The 19,494-nt window shown below is 55.8% G+C and overlaps 1 protein-coding gene across 2 annotated transcripts in view; it reads left to right on the top strand.

Annotated features, from left to right (window-relative positions):
• The first annotated feature begins 1,123 nt into the window (after positions 1–1,123).
• RGS3 (regulator of G protein signaling 3) overlaps positions 1,124–19,494 on the top strand; it is a 78,115-nt gene continuing 59,744 nt past the window's right edge. The window contains exons 1-9 of one of the 2 annotated variants that reach the window (XM_068656809.1): positions 1,124–1,348; positions 5,201–5,350; positions 12,267–12,317; positions 13,870–13,928; positions 14,590–14,684; positions 15,569–15,637; positions 16,252–16,312; positions 17,764–17,854; positions 18,166–18,233. In XM_068656809.1, the coding sequence (XP_068512910.1) occupies positions 1,318–1,348; positions 5,201–5,350; positions 12,267–12,317; positions 13,870–13,928; positions 14,590–14,684; positions 15,569–15,637; positions 16,252–16,312; positions 17,764–17,854; positions 18,166–18,233 (675 nt within the window). In that variant the 5' untranslated portion in view covers positions 1,124–1,317. Of the gene's footprint in view, positions 1,349–5,200; positions 5,351–6,196; positions 6,343–12,266; positions 12,318–13,869; positions 13,929–14,589; positions 14,685–15,568; positions 15,638–16,251; positions 16,313–17,763; positions 17,855–18,165; positions 18,234–19,494 lie in introns of those variants that run through there. The other variant, XM_068656810.1, reaches the window with a different exon arrangement.

Genomic DNA, 19,494 nt, shown 5'->3' with positions numbered 1-19,494 from the left:
TAAAGACAGGTCAATCGTATAATTTTTACTGCATTAACCTGAATGAGCAACAGCTTAGTACTTAGCATTTGTCTAAATCCAGTAATCCACAGCAACACTGCAGGCTCAGAATTGGCTCAGAAAAACACACCTGTAGAAGCGTCTCATGCTGTAGCTGTACGCTAGCTTTGAGCATTAAGTTTAATCCCTAGTGTGACATTTGCATCCTGCTGGGAGGTGCAGTTTTGCAGGAGCATGGAGCCTCAAGTGCATCCTGCCTATGGTGTGAGCAGACAGGGCAGCAGTTTGGCAAATGCAGCAGCAAGGACCATGTGGGAATGTGGTGCTGGTGCTGCAGCTGGCTCACAGATTTGGGCTCCAGTGGGACATGCAGGCTCCAGAACATGAACAGAGATGGTGAGGTGTTTCTAAAGATATGGTGAGGTGTTTCTAAAGATACCCTTGCAGCAGGTGAAACCTGTCTCTTGGTCCCAGATTGGAAAATCAGCCAGTCTGTGGCTCTACTGGTTCCTCACTGGCATTTTTCAGGGAAAGACTGCTGTGCTTGCTGCAGAGATGGTGTCGGGGAACCCCTGCTATGCCCTGGACTTGAAGTGTGCTGCAGACCCCAGAGAAGAGAGGGTTGCAGCAGTTCCACTGCTGGGAAAGTGCTGAAGTTTTGTGTCTGCCCGGTATGGCAGACTTTGGCAATCCCAGCAGCATTACCCAGAAATAGCCTTTCTGTTCCTAAAAACCCTCTTGTTGTCTGGGAAGGCAGGTAATTTTCCCAGCCGGATTTAGTTTGTGTAGTTTCAAAGCCAGATTTAACCTTGTAAGTTTTCTGTGTGCGTGTGGCACCGTTTTGCCTGGCATAACTGTCTGAGCATGTTTGGATTTGAATATCCAGCCAAAGGCAGATCCTAGTGCCGACAAACTGAAGTTTGTGATGGAGAACTGTGTTAAATTTTAAAAGAAAGTCATTAACTCCCAAGCCAACCAGCTGAATGTGCAGTTTGCTGGGGACTGTAATAGAAATGCAGGTTAAGGTCAGTCTCCAGGGGTTTGAATGTTAAGAGGGAAGTTAGAAAGAGTCAGTAACTCGCTGTTGGGAGCCTGCAAAGAGCAGGGCACGTCTCTGCTGTCTCTTCCTGGCATGCAACTTAATTTGTGACTTCTAAGTCACAAGTTCTTCTCCCTTTGGACATTTCTACGCTGTTTTTTCCCCCTCCTTTTCAGCAGTGCCAAGGTCAAAGGCTTGTGGCAGCTAAATCAGAGCGTGAGCGCAGGGTGCTGGTGCTTGGACGTTGCTGGAGCGAGGGACCGTCCTGCGTGGGAGCGATGGAGCAGCTGGGAGCACCGCTGCTGGCAAGTGAGTGCTCGGGAGGTTCCTCTGCTGAGTGCACTGTGCTGCTCTGCCCGCTGTGTGAAGCATGAATTGCATCTGTGCAGGTGCCTGGTTATTGCTGCCGAACCAGATCCTGGTGCTTGGAGGAGATGAGGGACTGTATCTCCTGCAGGCCCTTGGCGGGGTGTCGGAGATGCCCAGCTCCCTGTGGGACTGTGTTTGCCTGCGCAGACCGTGGGGCTTTCTGTTAGTGCCTTGTGCTGCAGGATGGAGCGGGCTTGCGCCTGCTGGGTTTGAGAATTAGGACTGATTTTTGCAGCTGATGAACCCCAATCCCTTTGGATTTGTGGGGCCCCTATGGCTTTGAACCCTCAGAGTCCCACAGGGGCTCTTCACCTCTTCTGTTATTTTGTTTGGATGGGAAAAAAATCTCTGTAATGGGATTCTTTTACCCAAATCTGTGAGACTGGCTGCTTTAGAGAAACTGCATTTATTTTTTACTGTCCTGTTTGTCTTTCCTTTGGCCTTTTAACAGCATTTTGCAATAAATACAGGGAGGGAGACTTTGTGTGAGCCTGGGGAGCTCCTAGGAGACAGGATGGCCCCATGAGACACCTCCAGCTGTGTGTGGCGGTGTGCCAGGGATTGCTGCAGGCTTGGCGGTGCTGGAGAGGAGCAAAGCAAACTGTGGTCTTGGTGCTGCCGTGGGGATGTGAAGTAGGCAAGGACAGGGCAAAGCTGGGGCTGGTGCACACTCTGCTTGTGTTAACAGAGATTCAGGGAGATTGCTGGGGCTGTGCAGTGGATCCCTTGCTTGTTTCCCCACTGGGAGGCTGTCTTCTGGGGACCTCCATCTGCAACCTTGCTGTTAGAGCTGTAAGAAAGGGGCTTTGAGCCGTCGCGAGGTCTGTCTGCACCCCCTGGGGCTGGGATGATGAGGAGTCCCCAGACCCTCCCTGTGGGGAGGAAGGGAGAGCTCCTGTAATGCTCCGCAGCGTCGAGACATCTGACTTGGTTCCTCTCCCAGGCGGTGCCTGTGAGGACTGAAGGGGTTCATCCCCCCATCTTGTCTGTTTTAATCCCTGCCCACGCAAAGCAGCCATGCCAGATGTGGGAATCCAGGTACTTGTTAGGGCAGAGATGCTTTTATCACTGAGCCCCAAGAGCTGGGTCAGGCCTTTCTCCATCTGCCTCCACTGTGCTTCACCAGACCTGGCCCAGGTCCGAGCTCGGTGCTTCAGGTGCCTGTAGGAGAGGCAGGAGCCAACAGTGACATCTCCCCCACGTGTCCCCAAGTCACAGCGTCCTAAAGGACTGGGGAGCTCCAGAGGCTGCAGGTATCACAGGGAGCTGTGGGGCCTCCAGGTGGCCAAAGGAGTTAAGTTGGTGGCCCAGGCTGCATGGCCTGGACCTGTGTCACTGGGCTGCACCTCCTGCTCCCCTCACGCCTGACAGCATCAACCTCACTGGGAAACAGGGATCTGGCTTTCCTCTGTGCTCACATCCTGCAGTGTTGTGGGACAGGACAGGTGTGTGGGAGCTGCAGAGAAACCATGGAGGATGTGGGAGCTCCTGGTGCTGTGGCTCTGCCTGTCCCATGGGATTTCTGCTTGCTGAAATAACCTCTGCCACTTGTGCACCCTCTTAAGTAGGGCAGCAACTAACGAACAAAACACATCTTTTTAGGGTCCTCCTCTTCATCCCACTCTGATCTCTGGGTCCCTGTGGAGGGGACAGGGGACAGATCTGGAGCCTGCTGGGCTCCCAGGCACTGCTGTAGTGAGGCTGGGCAGCAGGAGGGCTGCTCAGGTGCCGTGCTGTGCCGTGCTGTGCTGTGCCATGCCAGCAGATCTGTGGATGGTGCCTGGTGCCTCTTCCTCTGTCAGAGGGGATGGATGTGGATCCCTGAGCAGGTCAGTGGCTCCCACACAGCCCGTGTGGACTCTTGTGGCTCATGCTGCTGTGTGCAGAAGGGATAAGGAGGCACCTGGCCCCCTCCTGCTGTGGGGCAGGAGCTCTGCGTGGGAGCTGCCCGCAGAAAGTCCAGGACCTTGCAGGCTCTAAATATTTTAGGAGGCCAGTAAAGCAGTGGGTGGTGTTAACTGGCTGCTCGGCCAGGCGCCTTCTCAAGGCCCATGCAGATTGCCAAGGTTTGGGCTGAGCGCTGCGGGGGGCAGGCAGCCCAAACGGGGCCGAGCTTTGTGTGAGGCCTTTGGAGACTCCGGGCAGTTATCTGTCTCCTCCTGATGCCCAAAGGGGCTGTGATTTATGGCAGTGGTACAATAGGTGTCTGTCGGCAATGATAAATTGGGCTGTCCAGCGAGCATCCCTCCCTTCTTTCCTCCTTTGCTCACTCTGTTCCTTCTGTTGCTTTTCCTGCAGTTTCAGACAGTTTTACTGGTGTAAATCCAGCTGGACCTGCCCAGCACCCCCGGCAGAGAATGCCAAACTTTGAGGGAAAAGCTTTCCTATCAAGCAAGCAGCCTTTCCAATTCGACTACTTCCCCGTGCCAGGATGCTGTGCCGAGGGCACATCTGTGAAGATGCATCTGGGGGCGTTTGGGGGTCTAGAAGGCATCGTGCTGTGCACTAGGCGCCGTGTGTCCTGCTGTGCTCGCTGCTCCTAGCAGCTCCGTCTGCTTGCGGGGTGCCAGCGGTGCTGTGTGGCTCCCTGCGATGCTGCTCCTTGGCTGCCTGCCTCGGGTCCACAAGGAGGGGTTTTGTGCGGTCAGTGAATTGGCTGATTTCCTTAGTGGGAAATCCAGTGAGTTTTGGAGAGCTGCTGTCCCAGCCAGGCCATGTCAGGGGGCTGAGCAGCACACCCTGGCTCCAGTGGGATTTCGATTTTGTATTGAGATCAGAGATCAGGATCTTATGCTTTTATGTAGGGGGGCATGACTCCATCATGAGACAAGGGGTGCTGCTGTGCCTCTTTGCCCTGGTGGGGGAATTAACCTGTGCCTCTGCAGCTCAGGACATCCCATGGGATGTTAGCACTGCCTCTGCATAAGACAGTTGTGCTGCACTAATTCCGTGCTGCTCAAATCTGTGGGAGACACATAGGTGGATATTTGTGACTTTGAGTAGTTAAACTGGGCTGTGACGGTTCCTCTGCTGTGAGCTGCATTTGGGAGGTACCTCACTGTCAAGGCTCCCATTTCTGGGTCTTTGCCCTTCGGTGGTGTGATGGCTGTGACCAAGGAGGGGCAGGCTGGGGCTGCTGTGCCATCTGCAGGGTGCTGGCCACAAGCAAACCCCTCAATGCCTCCCTGCTGCTTGGAGCCTGAGCTTTTCAGCAGGTTGTGGGCTGGGTGCTGGGTCCAAGCTGGCCCCTTGTAAAGCTGTCCTGAACACCAAGCAGTGTGGTGGCAGCATCTCTAGCATCCTGGAGAGCTGCCCATGGGCTAATAAAGCCTGATGGGGCCAGTAGCCTGTTTAAAATATAATTGAAGGTAACAATTGACCAAATTGGCCAAAGAGGCTTTGGCATTGACCAAATGTGTCAAATGTGTCAAATGACCACTTGGTGCATGGCATGGTGATGGCTGAAGCTGCAGCTGAGATGTGCACGATTCCCTCTGAGCATGGAGCTCTGCTCTGGTGCAGCGCTGGCTGTGGCATATCGCTGTCTCTCCTCTCCATCCTTCCTGGGCAGGGGGTGATGGTGTGGGAGAGGGGCAGCACTGCCAGGGCAGGAGCTGGCCAGGGGAAGCTCGGCACTGACCTGGCAGCGTGGTGTCCTGGAGAAGGCTGGGGGCAAGGCGGGCACACTCTTGTGGCTGCTAAAACAAGGGGTAGCGCAGAGCTCTGATGTCCCCTGTGTCCCTGCTCCGTGTCCTGGCCCTACCTATTCCCATCTCCTCTTTTCTCTGGCAGGGACGGGGCAGAGCCCCTGGATGCTGGGGCCAGAGCACGTGGCAGCACTGCTGGAGGGGCGACGTGGGGCTGCACCATCCTCCCCATGGAGGCAGAGGGGGCTGTCAAGGGGCAGGAGGAAGATCAGCCACGCACGGGTGAAAGGGAAAGGTAAGTGATGGGGGTGTGAGTGCTGGCTGGGAGCATGGGGAGGAGGGCAGGGTGCATGTGTCCAGTGCCCCGGACAGTGCAGGAGATGGTGTCTGGACTGCTGGAGATTGCCCCCCACTGTGGGTCCTGCACTGTGGGAGCAGGGCTGCGTGGAGCTGTGGGTGGAAAGCAGAGACCTGTGGGCCAGCCCAGGCACCAGGGAGAGGTTTTGTTCAGAGAAACCACCTCCACCTTTTCTCCGCACACTGCAGAGCTTGTGCCCACCTCTGGGTGCCTCCCAGTAAGCAGTGGCACAGTGCCTGCAACTGGTGGGTGCATTGCCAGCCCGCAGGGGCTGGGAAGGGCTGCTCTGGGGTCTGCAGACCAATCCCCTGCAGGGCTGTGTGCCTCTTTCCCCGTGACATGAGAACCACACACATAACCCCTGCCCTGCCACCCCTTCCCTCCCTGGTTAACCCCCCAGAGGTGAATTCTTCTGCACCCCTTCCTTGCCTGCGGAAATTTCCCCGGGGAGCTGTGCATGCCGCTGTCCTGAGCTCACGCTCACCAGCCCGATGGCAACCAGCAGAATTACAGCCCGGCACGGCGAGCGGGAGAAGAAACGCTGCAAGGTTTTCCCTTTTCCCAGCAGTTTGTTCTCGGCGCGTGGGCCGTGGCTGGCCGGGGAGGAGAGAGGCTGCCCGCAGCCCAGCGCTGGGGCTGGGGCCTGTTTGCTCACCCAGGTGCGGTCTCCATTCAAATCCGCGGGGCCAATGGGAACCGCGCCGCTCAAACGCCCGGCGGTTGGACCGCGTCCTTTGGAAACCCGGCTGCACGCCCGCCGGGCCCTCCTGGCTGAAACGGCCGCACGGCTTTCCCAGGCGAGGCGGGGGGGCTCCAACCGCTGGCTAATTAGAGGTGTCCTGCCATGGAGCCCGGCAATGTCCGCAGGGTCTCGCTCTGCACCCGCCGGGCTGAACCGCTGGGAGCTTCCTTCTACCTCAGCACCTTTGGTAAGCGGGGAGCCCCCGGGGTGCTCACGGTGCTGGGGGTACTCGCGATGCTGGGGGGCTGTGGCTGTGACCCTGGGTGACACGGCACGGGGAGCCGCAGCAGCCCGTGGCCGAAGCCCCCGTGGCTGTAGGAATGGCAGGCACTGCTCCCCGAAGGCGTTAACGCTGAGCAGCCCGCTCACTTCTGCCTCGCTGAGCTGCAATAATGTGTGGCTCAATCAAGCAGGCACGGCGGGCAGTGCCCTGAAGCCAGGCTGCAGCCGCCGAGCAGGTGCTGAGTACCCGGGTCGGCTTTGCTAAGCTGGGATTGCTATGTGGGGCTGGCTGGAGCCGCCACAGAGCCCCTATTTCCTTCCTTGCTGTGTGTGGATGTTTCTGTGGCCGTCCCGATGCTGCTGTGTGGGCTTGAAGAAGCCCATGGGCTGCAGTGGGCTCTGTGGCTGCGAGCCCTGTACAGCCACCCTGAGCGGGTGACCGTGGCAGCAGGTGTCACGGCCTTTGCTCGTGGTGTGTGGCAGCTTGTCTGAGAAGGAAGCTGGTTGCCCTACACAACCTTCTAAAGCAGAAGTTTTCTTCCAGAGCTTCTGCTTGTTTTTGTAGATGAGCGGTGCAGGCAGTCACATGAAAGAGGCCATGGGATCGTGGGGAGGATGATGTGAGAGAAGCAGGGCATCCCTTGGGCAGCCAGGGCTGCTGCTCCTTCCCCTTTTGGCTTTTATGCATGAAATGGCTCAGGACAGCATGGAAGCTGAAATCCTCTTGTTTTTGAGCCGAAGATTTTATCCATGCCCAATCTTGTGAGTTTTGTGGTGCCTTTTTGCACCTGTAACTGGGCTGGGCCCAAGCATCGTCTTTGCAGCCACAGCTCCCTTTGCAGGCTGACCAGGTGTGGTGAGATGTGCTGCAAGCAGCAGCACCCAGGCATGGCAGGGCCAGCGCAGCCCCACTGTGTGGGTCACTGAGGTCACTTCAAAAGGGCTGGTGCCAGGCCCTGAGGCCTTGGGGTGCTCTGCCTTGTGCCCATGGGGACCTCCCGCACAGACACTGCTCTCCCCTGCTGAGAATGCCCTCTTTTGGGTAGGAGCACCCTGCACGTGTCCTGTGGTTCTCATCTGTCCTGGCCTAGGCAACAACTGCATTTTCCCTCAATGAAACCAGAAAACTACTTTAAGGAGCAGAAACCTCATTTTTCCATTCACCAGAGATGATCAGCAAGGACGAGATTTTCCCTCCTGCTGAATCTGCTCCAGACAGATGCCATTAACGTGTGCCCTCCTTTAGTGCAGCAAACTTCTCTCACGGTTGGGAACTTGTTCAGTTACCAGCTCTGCTTGTTCCTACCTGCTTTATCCTTCTCCTTGTGCCAGCTTTGTTCTTCAGCTTGAATTGTCTCTTTCCCAGCTCCTGGGGGCCAGAAGGACGGGTGCTGGGTGCCCTCTTAGCAGCGGTGCTGTGAGCCTGGCTGAGCCCCGCTCCCTGTGATGGGGCATGCAGCCAGAAGCTGTGTGTGGGTCCTGATGTGGGCTGAGCTGCCTGCTCTTTCCCCTTCCTCTGGCTTTTCACTGCACCTATTTTTATTTATATTAACCTTATTGATCGAGGCGACTTGGGTGAGCTGTGCTGGGCCCCCTTGCTAAAACTGTTTCCCTTGGCTCATCTTCGGGGTGTACTGAAAAAGGTAAACCAGGGGAAAATCTTTTTCTGACCTTTTCCTTTTGGTGAGTGGTGGAAATGCAGTCTAAGAGCTTGCCTAGACAAGGGTTGTGTTTCTGCTTACCCAGTCCAGGAGGAGGTTACTGCTCTGTGCATCCCAGAAAATGTGACTGCTGCCACGAGGCCGGTCTGTCCAAGTGCACGAGTTGGTACAGCAAATCCCCTCCACCAGCTCAGGCTGGACTGGCTTCTTCAACAGCAACTTTGCTCCCCCATCCTGGCCCCATAGAACCACCAGAATTGCTGCAAACCCAGGAGTGCTTCCCCTGCGTGAGTGGGATGTGACACCCTTGGGGTAAGGCAGGCTGGCTGGGGCATGTGCGTGGAGTGTGTGATTTGCCCTTTGTGGCTTTAGAGATGCTTGGTAGCAAAGGCATTGAGAGAAATGTTTCCTGCCCCTCATGGGAAGGAGAGGACCTTTCCCGCTGATAGTCCCACATCCTGTCCTACTGCGAGCCAATTTTTGGTACTTCTGGTGAAGGCAAACCTGCTCATTTTCTCCCTGCCCTGTTCTATTTTGTGCTGGTGTCACCAGTAACAGAGGGACCACAGGCACTGCCCCTGCACAGCTAAAACCAGCAGCAGCAGCAGCAGCAGTGCACACGATGCCTGAGGCCTCGGTCCCATCAGACCCAATCCCTTGTTCCATGGCCCTGGGGACTGCCCCCGGAGCTGAGCAGCCCCAGCCACTCTCAGGCCAGGGCTGGGCATAGGAGCTTCCTCCCCCCGAATTACCCAGCACAAAAGCTTCCTTTCTCCTCCCCAGGGCTTATTCATTACTGGCCTGACTCCTTGTCATGCTTGGTTAGGCAGAGCGTTCTGCTTTTGCGCTGCAGTGGTTGTTAAATGCTAATAGAGGAACAGCGAGATGGTTCCCACCGCGCTGGAGATTTGGAGATAGCAGAAGAGTTAAAGTCTTAAAAGGCTGGGGTGGCTCAGGTGGCATGAAACTGGGGCAATATCCTCAGTGTCATAAACTGGTATTAGACAGAACTGCCCTGATTTACCCTACCTGGGGAGGTCTGTGGCCTGTCTTTACTTTCTCGCCTTGCTTTCACTTGCACATGTACACAGGCATACATTTCCACATGCACACATAGGTATGCACTCTCAAACATGTACACACATGTGATCTGGAGAGAGATTTGAAAATTTTCTGTTAACATTCTTTTATTGAGTGAAAAATGAGGTACAAGTTCTGTTAATTGTTTCAGGTTAAACAATCGCATAAGCTATCCCCACCCCAGTAAATGCACTCCTTCAGTGCGTCTTTTACAAAACTTTTTTTTTTTTTTTGTTTTTTTTTAAGTTGAAATGATGTCTAGATGTGTGCAAATGATGTTTGCAAGTTAGTTTTGTGTTTTTGTTTGTTTGTTTTGTATGCCAGGAAAAAGAAGTGTATCTGGGCTGTTTTGCTTTGGACTAAATAAGATGTTGCACCAGAGATATTTTCCGTCTGTTTGATTCTCCAGCAGTGTTTGAGAATGTTTAGTTTTGGGTTGGTCCAGAGCAATTACACAGATGTCAGACCCTGCATCACCCCCAAAATCTGCACCTTATACCCAGGCTGGTATGGTGGTGGGCAGCAGCTCCCTTGGAGCCCTTTCAGAAGCTGCTCGGGTTTCAGAGCCCGCTCCAACACCAGCAGGGTTTTGCCTAGACCCTGGAAAGCGCCGCCAGCTGAGCCTTTGTGCCAGTCTGGGTGCTGTGGGCAGGCTTCAGGGCTGATGCAGAGTTGATGGTGCATGGGAGTAAAGATGTGTAGGGGTGAGCTGGCAGAGCAGAGCTGCTGCCTGCAGACCCGAGCTCTTGCTCAGCCAGGGAGGGGGGGGGGGGGGTTGCGTGCGTGGCCCTCCCAGGCACTGGGGCTGTGACTGCTTGGCTGTTCAATGCTGGGAATCAGCTGCCTGCGGACAGGTACAGGCAGTGCCAAAAATCACAAATTGCAGCTCCAGATAAGAAGCGGGAGCTTGGGGATCTGGCATGGGTGTTGTGAAAGGCAGCAGGAACTGCAGGTTGGGTTTACAGCTGTGAAAGAGCTGGGTTTTATTCTCAGCTCTGCTGAAGGGCTATCACCTGCATGCAGAGCAGGCTGTAGCAGTGTGTTCTCCAGGTATGGATGCTGTGCTTGCAGGTGGTGACTTTGATGCCAGCCAAAGGTGTATTTGTGGTTCTCCTTTGTTGGTTTGTTCTTAAGAAACAATCCTCCCGTCTGGTCCTTGTGACTCTGCAGAAGGCTTTCTGGATTCAGAGGTCAGCCTGGGTCCTCCAGCCTTGGCAGTTAGGTTTCAGCTGTCCCTGTCCCTGACAGACTTTGAGCTCTCTTCTGGTTTATTTCTCCACCTGCAGGGGGGCAGAAGTGCTCTCAGAAGTGCTCTCCCTCTGCCCTCACCAAGATCTGCACCCTTGGCCTGCTACCACCAAGGGCAGGCATGGCTGCCCTGGCCTCGGCCCTGCCAACCCCCTTTGCATTTTTATCCTGGGCTCCGACCTGCTGCTCCCCCCCAAGGGAGAAGGGAAGCAGTCCCACAGGAGGGAGGAGGGCCGCTGTGTGCTGTGTGTCTCACTTGGCCCTGTATCTTGCTGGTGGGTTGGAAGCACAATCTCCTCCCTGCTCTGGTCTCCAAGCCCTGCAGAAATGCAGTGTAAAACTTCCTTCTTTTTGTCATCCATGGCCACTTGGTGGTGTCTGGTTTGGCCCCTGTTTGCTCTCCCCACCCCTCCGCACAGCATCAGGCACTGCTGTGTGACTCCTGCCACAGACTCGGTCCCAGCTGTGGTGGTTTTAGCAGGTTGGGTAGGTCCCGATGGTCCAGCCGGTGCCGTCTCCCTGGTTTGCTCCCTAACTTCCAACTTTTGGTCAGTCTGATTCTGCGCCTGGTGCAGACCCTCAGAGCCCAGGGTCAGCTTTTTAGAAACTGTGTTGGACCTGGAAAGCATGCCCGTGGCTTTGGCGTTGTGGTGGTCACGTCTCACCCCCAGGCTGCTGGAACCGTCCTGCCTGTGGTCTCTTGGCCGCTCCTCACTCTGCTCATGGTGATGACAGGCACCGGGCCCACAACCTGGCCAGGGGTTTGCGGCCGAGCCAGGGCATTGAGGCCAGGGGGATCTCCGTCCAGTCCTGCTGCAAAGTCACGTTGTGTTCTTGTAGCTCCTCGAGGCTCTCCCTGACCCGACCTCCCTGATCAAAAGCCCTGTGCTGCAGGACGGTGCGGTGCTGCTTGGCCTGGGGTTGGCAGCTGCTGGCCTTGTTGGCCTCCTGACAACTATTCAGTGTCAAAACACATCCGAAACCATTCTTGTTTAATCCTAGATTAAAGCAGGCATTGACTCCTGGTTTTAGGAGATTACCTGTCTGCTACCAGCCCCAGCTGGCTGGGATCCCCAGGGAATGCAGCCCCGTGGGGAGGCTGAGGGGTGGGTGCCCTCCCCATGCTTCGCTGCCTGGCGGCTGGGCTTGTGCTGCGAGCTGTGTTGTGCTGGCCCTCGTCACCACATCCTCTCTGCTCAACAGTACCCGTGATAATGAGCTGTTACTGGATGTGACAGCCACTGAAGGGCTTTTAAAGCTTCTCCATTTCCCCTGCACCAGCCGGGTGAGGCGTGCAGCAGGGCAAGTGGGGGGAGGTGTGTGAGGAGCGTGGTCCCGCAGCAGCAGAGGCATGAGACCGGGTTAGTGCCTTGGCTGACCCTGTGCAGGCATCTTCCTGCCACCAAAGGCACTGGTTGTCCTTGGCCTTCATCCAGGCCATCTGCAGCTTGGCCCACTGTCACCTCTGTGGAGGTGACAGCCCCGTGCCCGCACAGAAGCTCAGGACAGAGGCGCAGGGGAAGCTGAATGCAGGCAGGGGGAGAATTCGAGCACATGGCATCCATTGGCAAGGCTAAACTCACCCTCTGCTTAATCAACTATTCACCTTGATGCTCTCCCTTCCTTTCTGCCATGGGCTTGTACCAGATGCTAGCAGTTTACTGTATGCTGAGAAAAAGGTATTCAGTTTTTGTTAGAATGGTTTTTGCATCTGAAGGCATAAGTTTTTAGTAGCAGATGTTCTCACCTCTTTCCCCTGTCTCCCTGAGAAACGCCTTGTGCCCAGGGCAGAGCAGGATGGCTTTGGCCCTGCACAAGCCTTGGGGCTGCGAAGTCCCCATGCTGCTGAGCACTGGTGTGAGCTCTGCCTCCCTCACTGTCTCCCCTCTCCTTCTTCCAGGCCAGCTGAAGCTGTCCATTGAGCTGCGGGGCCGGATCCTAGCGCTGCATGGTGAGTGTCACCCTAGGGTGCATGGGGAGGTGGCCCCAGAGCCATGGGGGACTAGCGATGGGGTCAGCACTGCCATGCCTTGCCTTCAAGCTCTTTCAGACCTGGGGGATTCGTGGTGCCTGTTGGGAACAGCTCCACAGCACAGCAGTTCTTTGGTTTAGTGGCCAAGCCAAAATTTCTGGAAATTTCATTTCCAGATGACCACAGTGTGTTTTGTGTTCTGATTATATAAAGTTTTTATTTTGCTCTGTATGAAGAGATTAAAAGACAAAAAAAAAAAATAATTTGGAAGAGAAAATCTGAAATGTTTTGTCTCCTCTGAAATGTCTTTTTTAAAAAAACATTGGTCAAAAACATTGCCCAAAAATATTAGCAACAGCCCACCTTACGGCCAGCCTCACCCTTTCCTGCCTGTAATGAAATGGGGGCAGAGGATGGCTTGAGCCTGGTGGGGCCATGAGGACCAGCTGAGCCATGCTCAGCCCCTGTTCTTCTCCACTTGCTGCCCTTTTCCAGCTGTGCAGAAAAGCTTTGTAAAGCTTTCTTTGTAAAGAAACAACAGCAGGAAAATGTTTTATGGCTCCCACCAACCCAGTTCTGGCACAGGCTTCACCCCAAATCCCTCCATCTGAACAGCCTCAACATCGATGCAAGTCACTGTCTTATTTTGGATGTTGTCCCCCAAAGTGGGGGCTCAGAGCTGAGAAATGGTCGAGCAGAGGCAGAAGTGTGGCCCAAGGCCTGGGACCTGACATCCTGCTGCACGCACTGGGTGCTCAGGGTAGTCAGCGTGTGCAGGAGGAGGTGGGTGACGGTGGAGTGATCCATCCTATTTCTTCATTCTCCACCCCAATGTATTTAACCCCAAAGCAGGTCTGTCTGGAGCAGAAGGCTCCTAGTGGAACCTGTCCTGGAGGAACCTTGCAAACTGCTTCAGAAGGCACCAGAGGCTCTTGCAGAGTCCTTTCCCCTTGTGCATGGGGCTTTCTGCCCGGATTACCATGTTTCTTAGGAACACATCTCTCTCCCTGACAAAGGCACTATTGCCTTGTTGGGGATATTAGGAGCAAGCTTAGCATCACCTGGTAGCCTGTCCTGGGCTATCAGGGCTCTGCAGCTCAGATGTTGCCTCCAGCTGCATGCCTGGGAAGGGCAGGGCTCCCCACTGTTGGCAGCAGGATGGTGCTGAGTCCCTGCTGGCACGGCTGCCTCAGGATGCAGCCCTTGGTATTTAACCTGATGGGGCATTTGGCTCCAGGGCAGGGAGCACAGAAGTGTGTGAGGTCTGGCAAATGAAATACAACTTGCCACCTGGATGCTGAACTGCATCTGCTGCCATCCTCACCACAGATGCCAGTAGAGCACGGCTGTGTTAAAGAAAAAATACAGCACAATGCCTGCCTGTCTGTGGGTGCCTGGCGAGGCTGGGCTGTGGGGAGGTGTGCGGGGTCTGGCAGTGGGGGCAGGTTCAGCCCCGCAGAGCAGAGCGCTGCAGTGCAGGGAGATGCCTTCCCTGGTGCTTTGGGCCTTGACTGCCTCGTTTCCTTTCCAGTCATGGAAGCAAAAGGTCTGCTGGGGAAGGAGTGTCGGCCGTGCAACTCCTACGTGAAGGTGGGTTCTGCTGGGGCTCTGTGCGGGGTGCTTTGTGCTCTCTTGGCATTTTGGGGTTGGCTCCTCCCAAGCATGCTCTGGGCTGCCTTTCTCTTCTGTTTCCTACTTGGGCTTCTCTGTCCTGCTCTGGCTGAGCACCCGCTGTGTGCCAGGAGGTGGCTGGCCTCTCCCCAACCTCATGGGGTTTGTTGGCACAGCGGAGAAGGAAAGCAGAGTGCAGCATGGTAAGGGCGGTGTTAGTCATTCGGTGCAAGAGCCTCGTGTTGGGTGACCAAGGGGAAGTGCATAGCCAGCACTGCATGGCCCTGGGGCTCTCCTGTGAGGGTGCTCCCACCACAGGGCACACAGTGCATGGAGCATCTGCCCTGTGTGGGGGCTGTGGGTCGGAGAGCAGCCAGCAGGATCCACTCACATCTGCCCCTGATTTTCTGCTCTTCTCCTTCGCCTGCACTCTAAGGAGTTTTGTAGTGCAATAGCTTGGCATACATAGGGTAGAGTAATCTAAACCACCCGTTAGCATGGGCTCAGTTGGATCTGTGAGACTCAGCCACCCGTAGAAGTGGCTGTGCCATCTCCTGCCACCATAGGGGCAGGGCTGCCAGCTGCGTGCCGGGTGCCTGCTTTGAGATGGCTGATGTGCTGCTTGTTTCCTTACGTAAAGATGTCGATCGTGCCAGATGCTGACTGGAAATGCAGGCAGAAGACGAAGACTGTGCCAGACAGCAAAAATCCCATCTTCCACGAGCACTTTCTTTTGTGAGTATGACGGGGCAGCGGCAGCCCCGGGTCATTGCTCAGCTCTGTTCCCACTGAGCGGTGGGGGACCCGCGTGGCTGCTGTCCTGGGCACCCTCGCGATGCCAAGAAGCTGTGTTTGCTTTTGCATTATGATCTGTAATAAACATGCATCATGCATGAGCAGGTCTGCTGCTGAGATGAGGAGTGACAGACGTTATTCTGCTGTTTTTTATAGCTGAAATGCCTTGAGCTTTTGGGCAGAGCTTTGTGGAGGCTCATAAAGCTGTCAGCACACAGCATGGCAGTGGCACTCCTGCACGGTCGGACTTTTCTTGGTGGGCAGGATTTGGGCAAACACACTCAATTTCCTAGACTTTACACCTCTGCAATAGTATGGGCACTGGTACGAAGGAAGAAGGTAAAAGGATTTACTATAGCTAAAGCATGTTTCTGCATGGGAAAGGAGCTGTATGACACGTAACGTTTCGGTAAAGCTTGTTATTGCTAGTGGACCAGTCTGTCAGTCCTCTGTCCTAGTGCAACATTTAATCTGGGTCAGAACAGTTATTTCAGAGCATGAACTGTTCCTTGTACTTGCTTTTCAATGGTGGATGTGTGTCTTTCTGCATGACACATTTTTTCTCCTTAAACCACCTGAGCAATGTCCCCAGCACCTGCCCGGAGGAGGTCACATCCCTTTGTGGCTGTTTTTCCAGGAATGACTAAATCAGGGCAGCAGTGGCTCATGTGGGGAGATTGCCACCTGGGGGGATGCTGCAGTGCTCCGTGCAGGGAGCAGAGGAGAAGACCTGGCTCTGAGGGTGCCACGAACATGAGGGCAGCCCTTGCTGAGTGCTCTGGGGCAGAGCAGTGCTCACAGGCTGTCCCCTCTGCTTGTTACAGCCCAGTGCAAGAGGAGGATGAGCAGAAGCGTCTCCTGGTCACAGTCTGGAACCGAGAGAGAAATTCCAGGTATGGGGCTGCCAAGGTGCATTTTGAACTCTTTAAAACAGGGCTGGCACCATGGTGAACCCATCATCTGCTCTGGCCAACCCACTTGAGCTCCTCTGGTGCCTCAGGCCTTGAGCACTGTCCCTGACGTCAGTGCAGCACGTGCAGGCTGGGGAGAGGGAGTCCTGCCCTCGGCACTCTCTGTCCACATTGCGGCTGCTCGGTGGCCATCACCAGGTCCAGCATCAAACTGCGTAAAGCCAAGTGGAGCTGGAGACTGGGCCAGGGACCTTCTCTCCCTCCTGGGGCAATGCAGGGAGGAGGAAAGTGCAGCAGCAAGGGGCCTGGCACCCTGCAGGCTGCCTCTGCCTCCTTGGCTGGGCTGCTGCCAGCAGCAGGGAGGCTGGAGGTGATCAGGATGCTGCTGCCCAGCTCCTCCCTGCCCCTGCTGCAGCCAAGCCGTGTGGTTACACCACGTTTGCTCAAAGCATGGGGAGAGAGGCACGTCCTGGGCACTGCCCAGCTGCTGGTGTGGGCAGGGATACCTGCAGGGTCCCTGCAGAGATGTGCATGGGGGAGGTGGTCTGCAGGGAGGTTTCAACAAGCATGTGCTGATGGTCTCTGACTCTCTGCAGACAGAGTGAACTGATCGGGTGCATGAGCTTCGGTGTGAAGTCCCTCCTGGCCCTGGACAAGGTACCTCCGTGCTGGAGCGCTGTGTGTTGGGCTGGGGCTGACCCTTGCAGGCCAGTGGCTGGACATGGTGCACCTTTGGGGCAGGAGTAGGGAGGAGCTGGCTTCTCGCACTGCGGGGCAAAGGTGCTGGGATGGTGCCCAGGAGCTCCCAGTGGTCCCGCTGCCAGTATGGACGGCCGCTGGGAGACTGGTGTCGGTGTGACAGCTGGAGGCAGGGATGGGGAGGCTGCTGGAGGAGGGGTCCGAGGCAGGGGACAATTGCTCCTTTCTGCGGGGACACAGCAACCAGGGGCTTCACCAGCTGAGGTGCTGCTGGGGAGGGCGAACGTAGAGGTGGCCACATCTCGAGATGTTCCTGGAGGCAGCGGTGCTGCCAGGACCCCGTGCTGGTCTGTGTCCCTGATGCGGCAGGTTGGCCACTGCTGCTGCCCCAGCCTGGCTGCTGCCTGCTAATACAGCTTTCACACCGCCCGGGTTTGCCTTCCAGACGAAGCCGGCAAGGCTCCTGCTGTAAATGGCTCCTGCTGACCCCCTGAAACACCGAAATGTTTCGTCCTAACCACCGGTGGTTAGGGTTTTCATCCCTGGCCAGCCCAGGCGTGGTGTTGGCACATCCGAGGGGACCTAGGCAGGCTGCGAGGGCTTCGTGGAAGTGTTAATTCATCCCCCGAGGTGTGGCAATGTGCTCCCTAGCAAGAGGTTAAAAAGGAGCTATTTGTTGCAATTACCTGAGACAAGGATAAGAGGTAGCCTGAACAAATGAGATGCGGAGTGGTTTTCTTTTTCTTTTTTCTTTCTCTCCCAGCAGTGCAGATAATTAGACAGAACAGCTCTGAACTGCAGCTGTCCCCAGGAGCAGCCTCTGCTCCAGTCAGGTTTGTCCCCTGCAAGATGTCCCCTCCTTGTCGGACTTTTTAACCTCTGTTTTCTGCTGGCTGCCAGGGGGGCAGTGGGAGGCTGTGGTGGCTCCCTGGCAGAGATGTGAGGGGTCCCCAAGGTCAGCTCTGCGCCCCCAGAGCACAAATGTGGGGCAGGGGCAGGGGGAGCTCTGCTCTGGAGCACCCAGCTCTGCTGCAGGTTGGTCTGGGCACCCAGCTCTGGTGATGAGGCTGGAGCCTTGTGCTCCCTGCGAGGCTGCCAGCAGCTGCAGACACGATGTGGATGTTTTTACTTGGGACTGTCTGTCTGCCTGCCCCCTGTCTCTCCATAACACCCTAGGAGCTCATTACTGTCATGCTGGCTGGTCCCTCCTGCGTGGCCATCGGAGTTTAGTGGTCCACATCTCCTAAGAGAAGGGCTCCAGGCTGTGCCTCCATGCACAGGCATGTCTGGGTGGCCTCACAGCTCTGACCAGGGCAGCTCCAGCAGCAGGCCCCCTCTGGAGCTTTGGGCAACCAGATTGAATTAAAGCTGGAGTACCTGCATCAAACAGCTTCTCTCCCCCTGCCCAGGAGATCAGCGGCTGGTATTATCTCCTCGGGGAGGACCTGGGCAGGACCAAGCACCTGAAGGTGGCTGTGCGGCGGCTGAAGCAGAGCAGAGGTGCGTCTCTCACGGGGACTTGGGGCTGGGCTCTGGCTCTTTGGGTCCATGCAGGCCTTGTGGGGAGCTTTTTCTCCTGCCTTGGTCTCCTTGACATGCTGCCAGGGTGAGGGGGCAGCGCCTGTTCCACAAGCGCAGACCCCCTGGGGCTTCCATGCAGGGCTGACCTGGCCCAGAGATGTCCTCCTAGCACACAAAGATCTCATTTATAGTTTGTGGATGTGGCATGGGGGGAGAAAGGCTATCAGGAGGTGTGTGCTGTTGGGCTGATGTGGCTTTTATTATTATTATTATTTATTTTTTTCCTTAAGAGCCAGTGCCGGGAAGTCAGGATGCAACATGTGAAAGCCAGGACACTGCCAACATGAAGCAGCTGAAGGTCGGTGCGGTGGGGCTCTGCCCCACGAGGTGTGTGGGGATGTGGGGCTGGGAGCCGCCGGGAGCAGAGCCCACGTGTGGGGCTTTCAAATGAGCTGGAGGGTTGGAGTATTATTGAGGATGGTGCTGAGGTGGGAGCTGCGTCATCCTATCGACACCATGGTTTTTGCAGGCAATTAGTGTTCCCAATCAAGCACTGATTGGCAGAGGTGGGCAGTGGGGCTGGTAACCCCACACTTGCTCCCTGTTGCTATATAAGGACCTCCTTGTTTTCCAATGTGTCACCACAGAGACAAAGTACCAGCCGTGTGCTGGGAGTGACGGGAACCAGGAGCGATGAGGACAGGGCTGGCTGGCTGCCGGCAGCACGGCATCGGCCCCTGGCCGGCTCCAGGGCTCCATGGACGGGTGCGTCTGCTCCCCTCCTCCTCCTGGGGCCGTTTGCTCTGGGAAGGGAAAGGCCCACGGTGGAGCCTCAGTGATTTATAGGAGAGGCAAGGGTGGGAAATGGGAACGCAAACACATGGCCTGCATCGGAAATCGGGCTCGGCCGGCCCCGTGATTTATCTGTGCTGAATTCCGCTTTGCTGCTTCCCTCAGCTGCGTTTTCAGTTATTTGTTTTAAAGCGTAGGATTGAGCAAGACAAACAAAGCCAGCGCCCCTCTCCTCCCTTCCTCTCCGGCAGTCGCCACGGACTTGAAAGATGGTGGCTGGGAAGGAAAGCTGATCCTCCTTCCAGCTCCAGCCCGGCAGCTGGGACAATGCGCCCGGAGCAGTCCCGGGAGCTCCTCCGGCAGCTCCACCACACTGCTGGGTCTCCTGGGAGCACCGGAGCTCCTTGCACACCCACCCCAGCCGCCCTCGCTCTGCCACCCTGCCTGCTGGGCAATGGAGCCCGGGGTTTGGGTTTCCTCGAGCCTTTCCTCTCCTTTTCCATCCCCACGTAGGGGTGCAGAAGGTCGTGCTGCAGCGCTGGCAGTCGGGGCTGCGCCGTGCAGACTTGGTGCGTCCTGCTTTGTGCCCTGCTGCTGGCTGGGCTTGGAGTTTCTCTTTGTCTTTAATTTTGAAATTACCCCATAGGTAAAATTCAGCTGACCTCTTTGCTTCCCCCTCTGTGACTTTGTGAGCAAAAAGCATTGGGACGTGTGTATCCTTTGGGTTTGTGCTTCCAAAACCAAAATTTTCTTTTTTTTTTTTTTTTTCTTTTTTAAAAAATTAACAAAAAATCTTCTCTGTTGTCCTCTATGAGTGTAATGAGTGC

The sequence above is a fragment of the Anas acuta genome, chromosome 20 (genome assembly GCF_963932015.1).
Source record: "Anas acuta chromosome 20, bAnaAcu1.1, whole genome shotgun sequence".
Lineage (NCBI taxonomy): Eukaryota > Metazoa > Chordata > Aves > Anseriformes > Anatidae > Anas > Anas acuta.
This window is presented reverse-complemented; position numbering and strand designations above follow the sequence as displayed.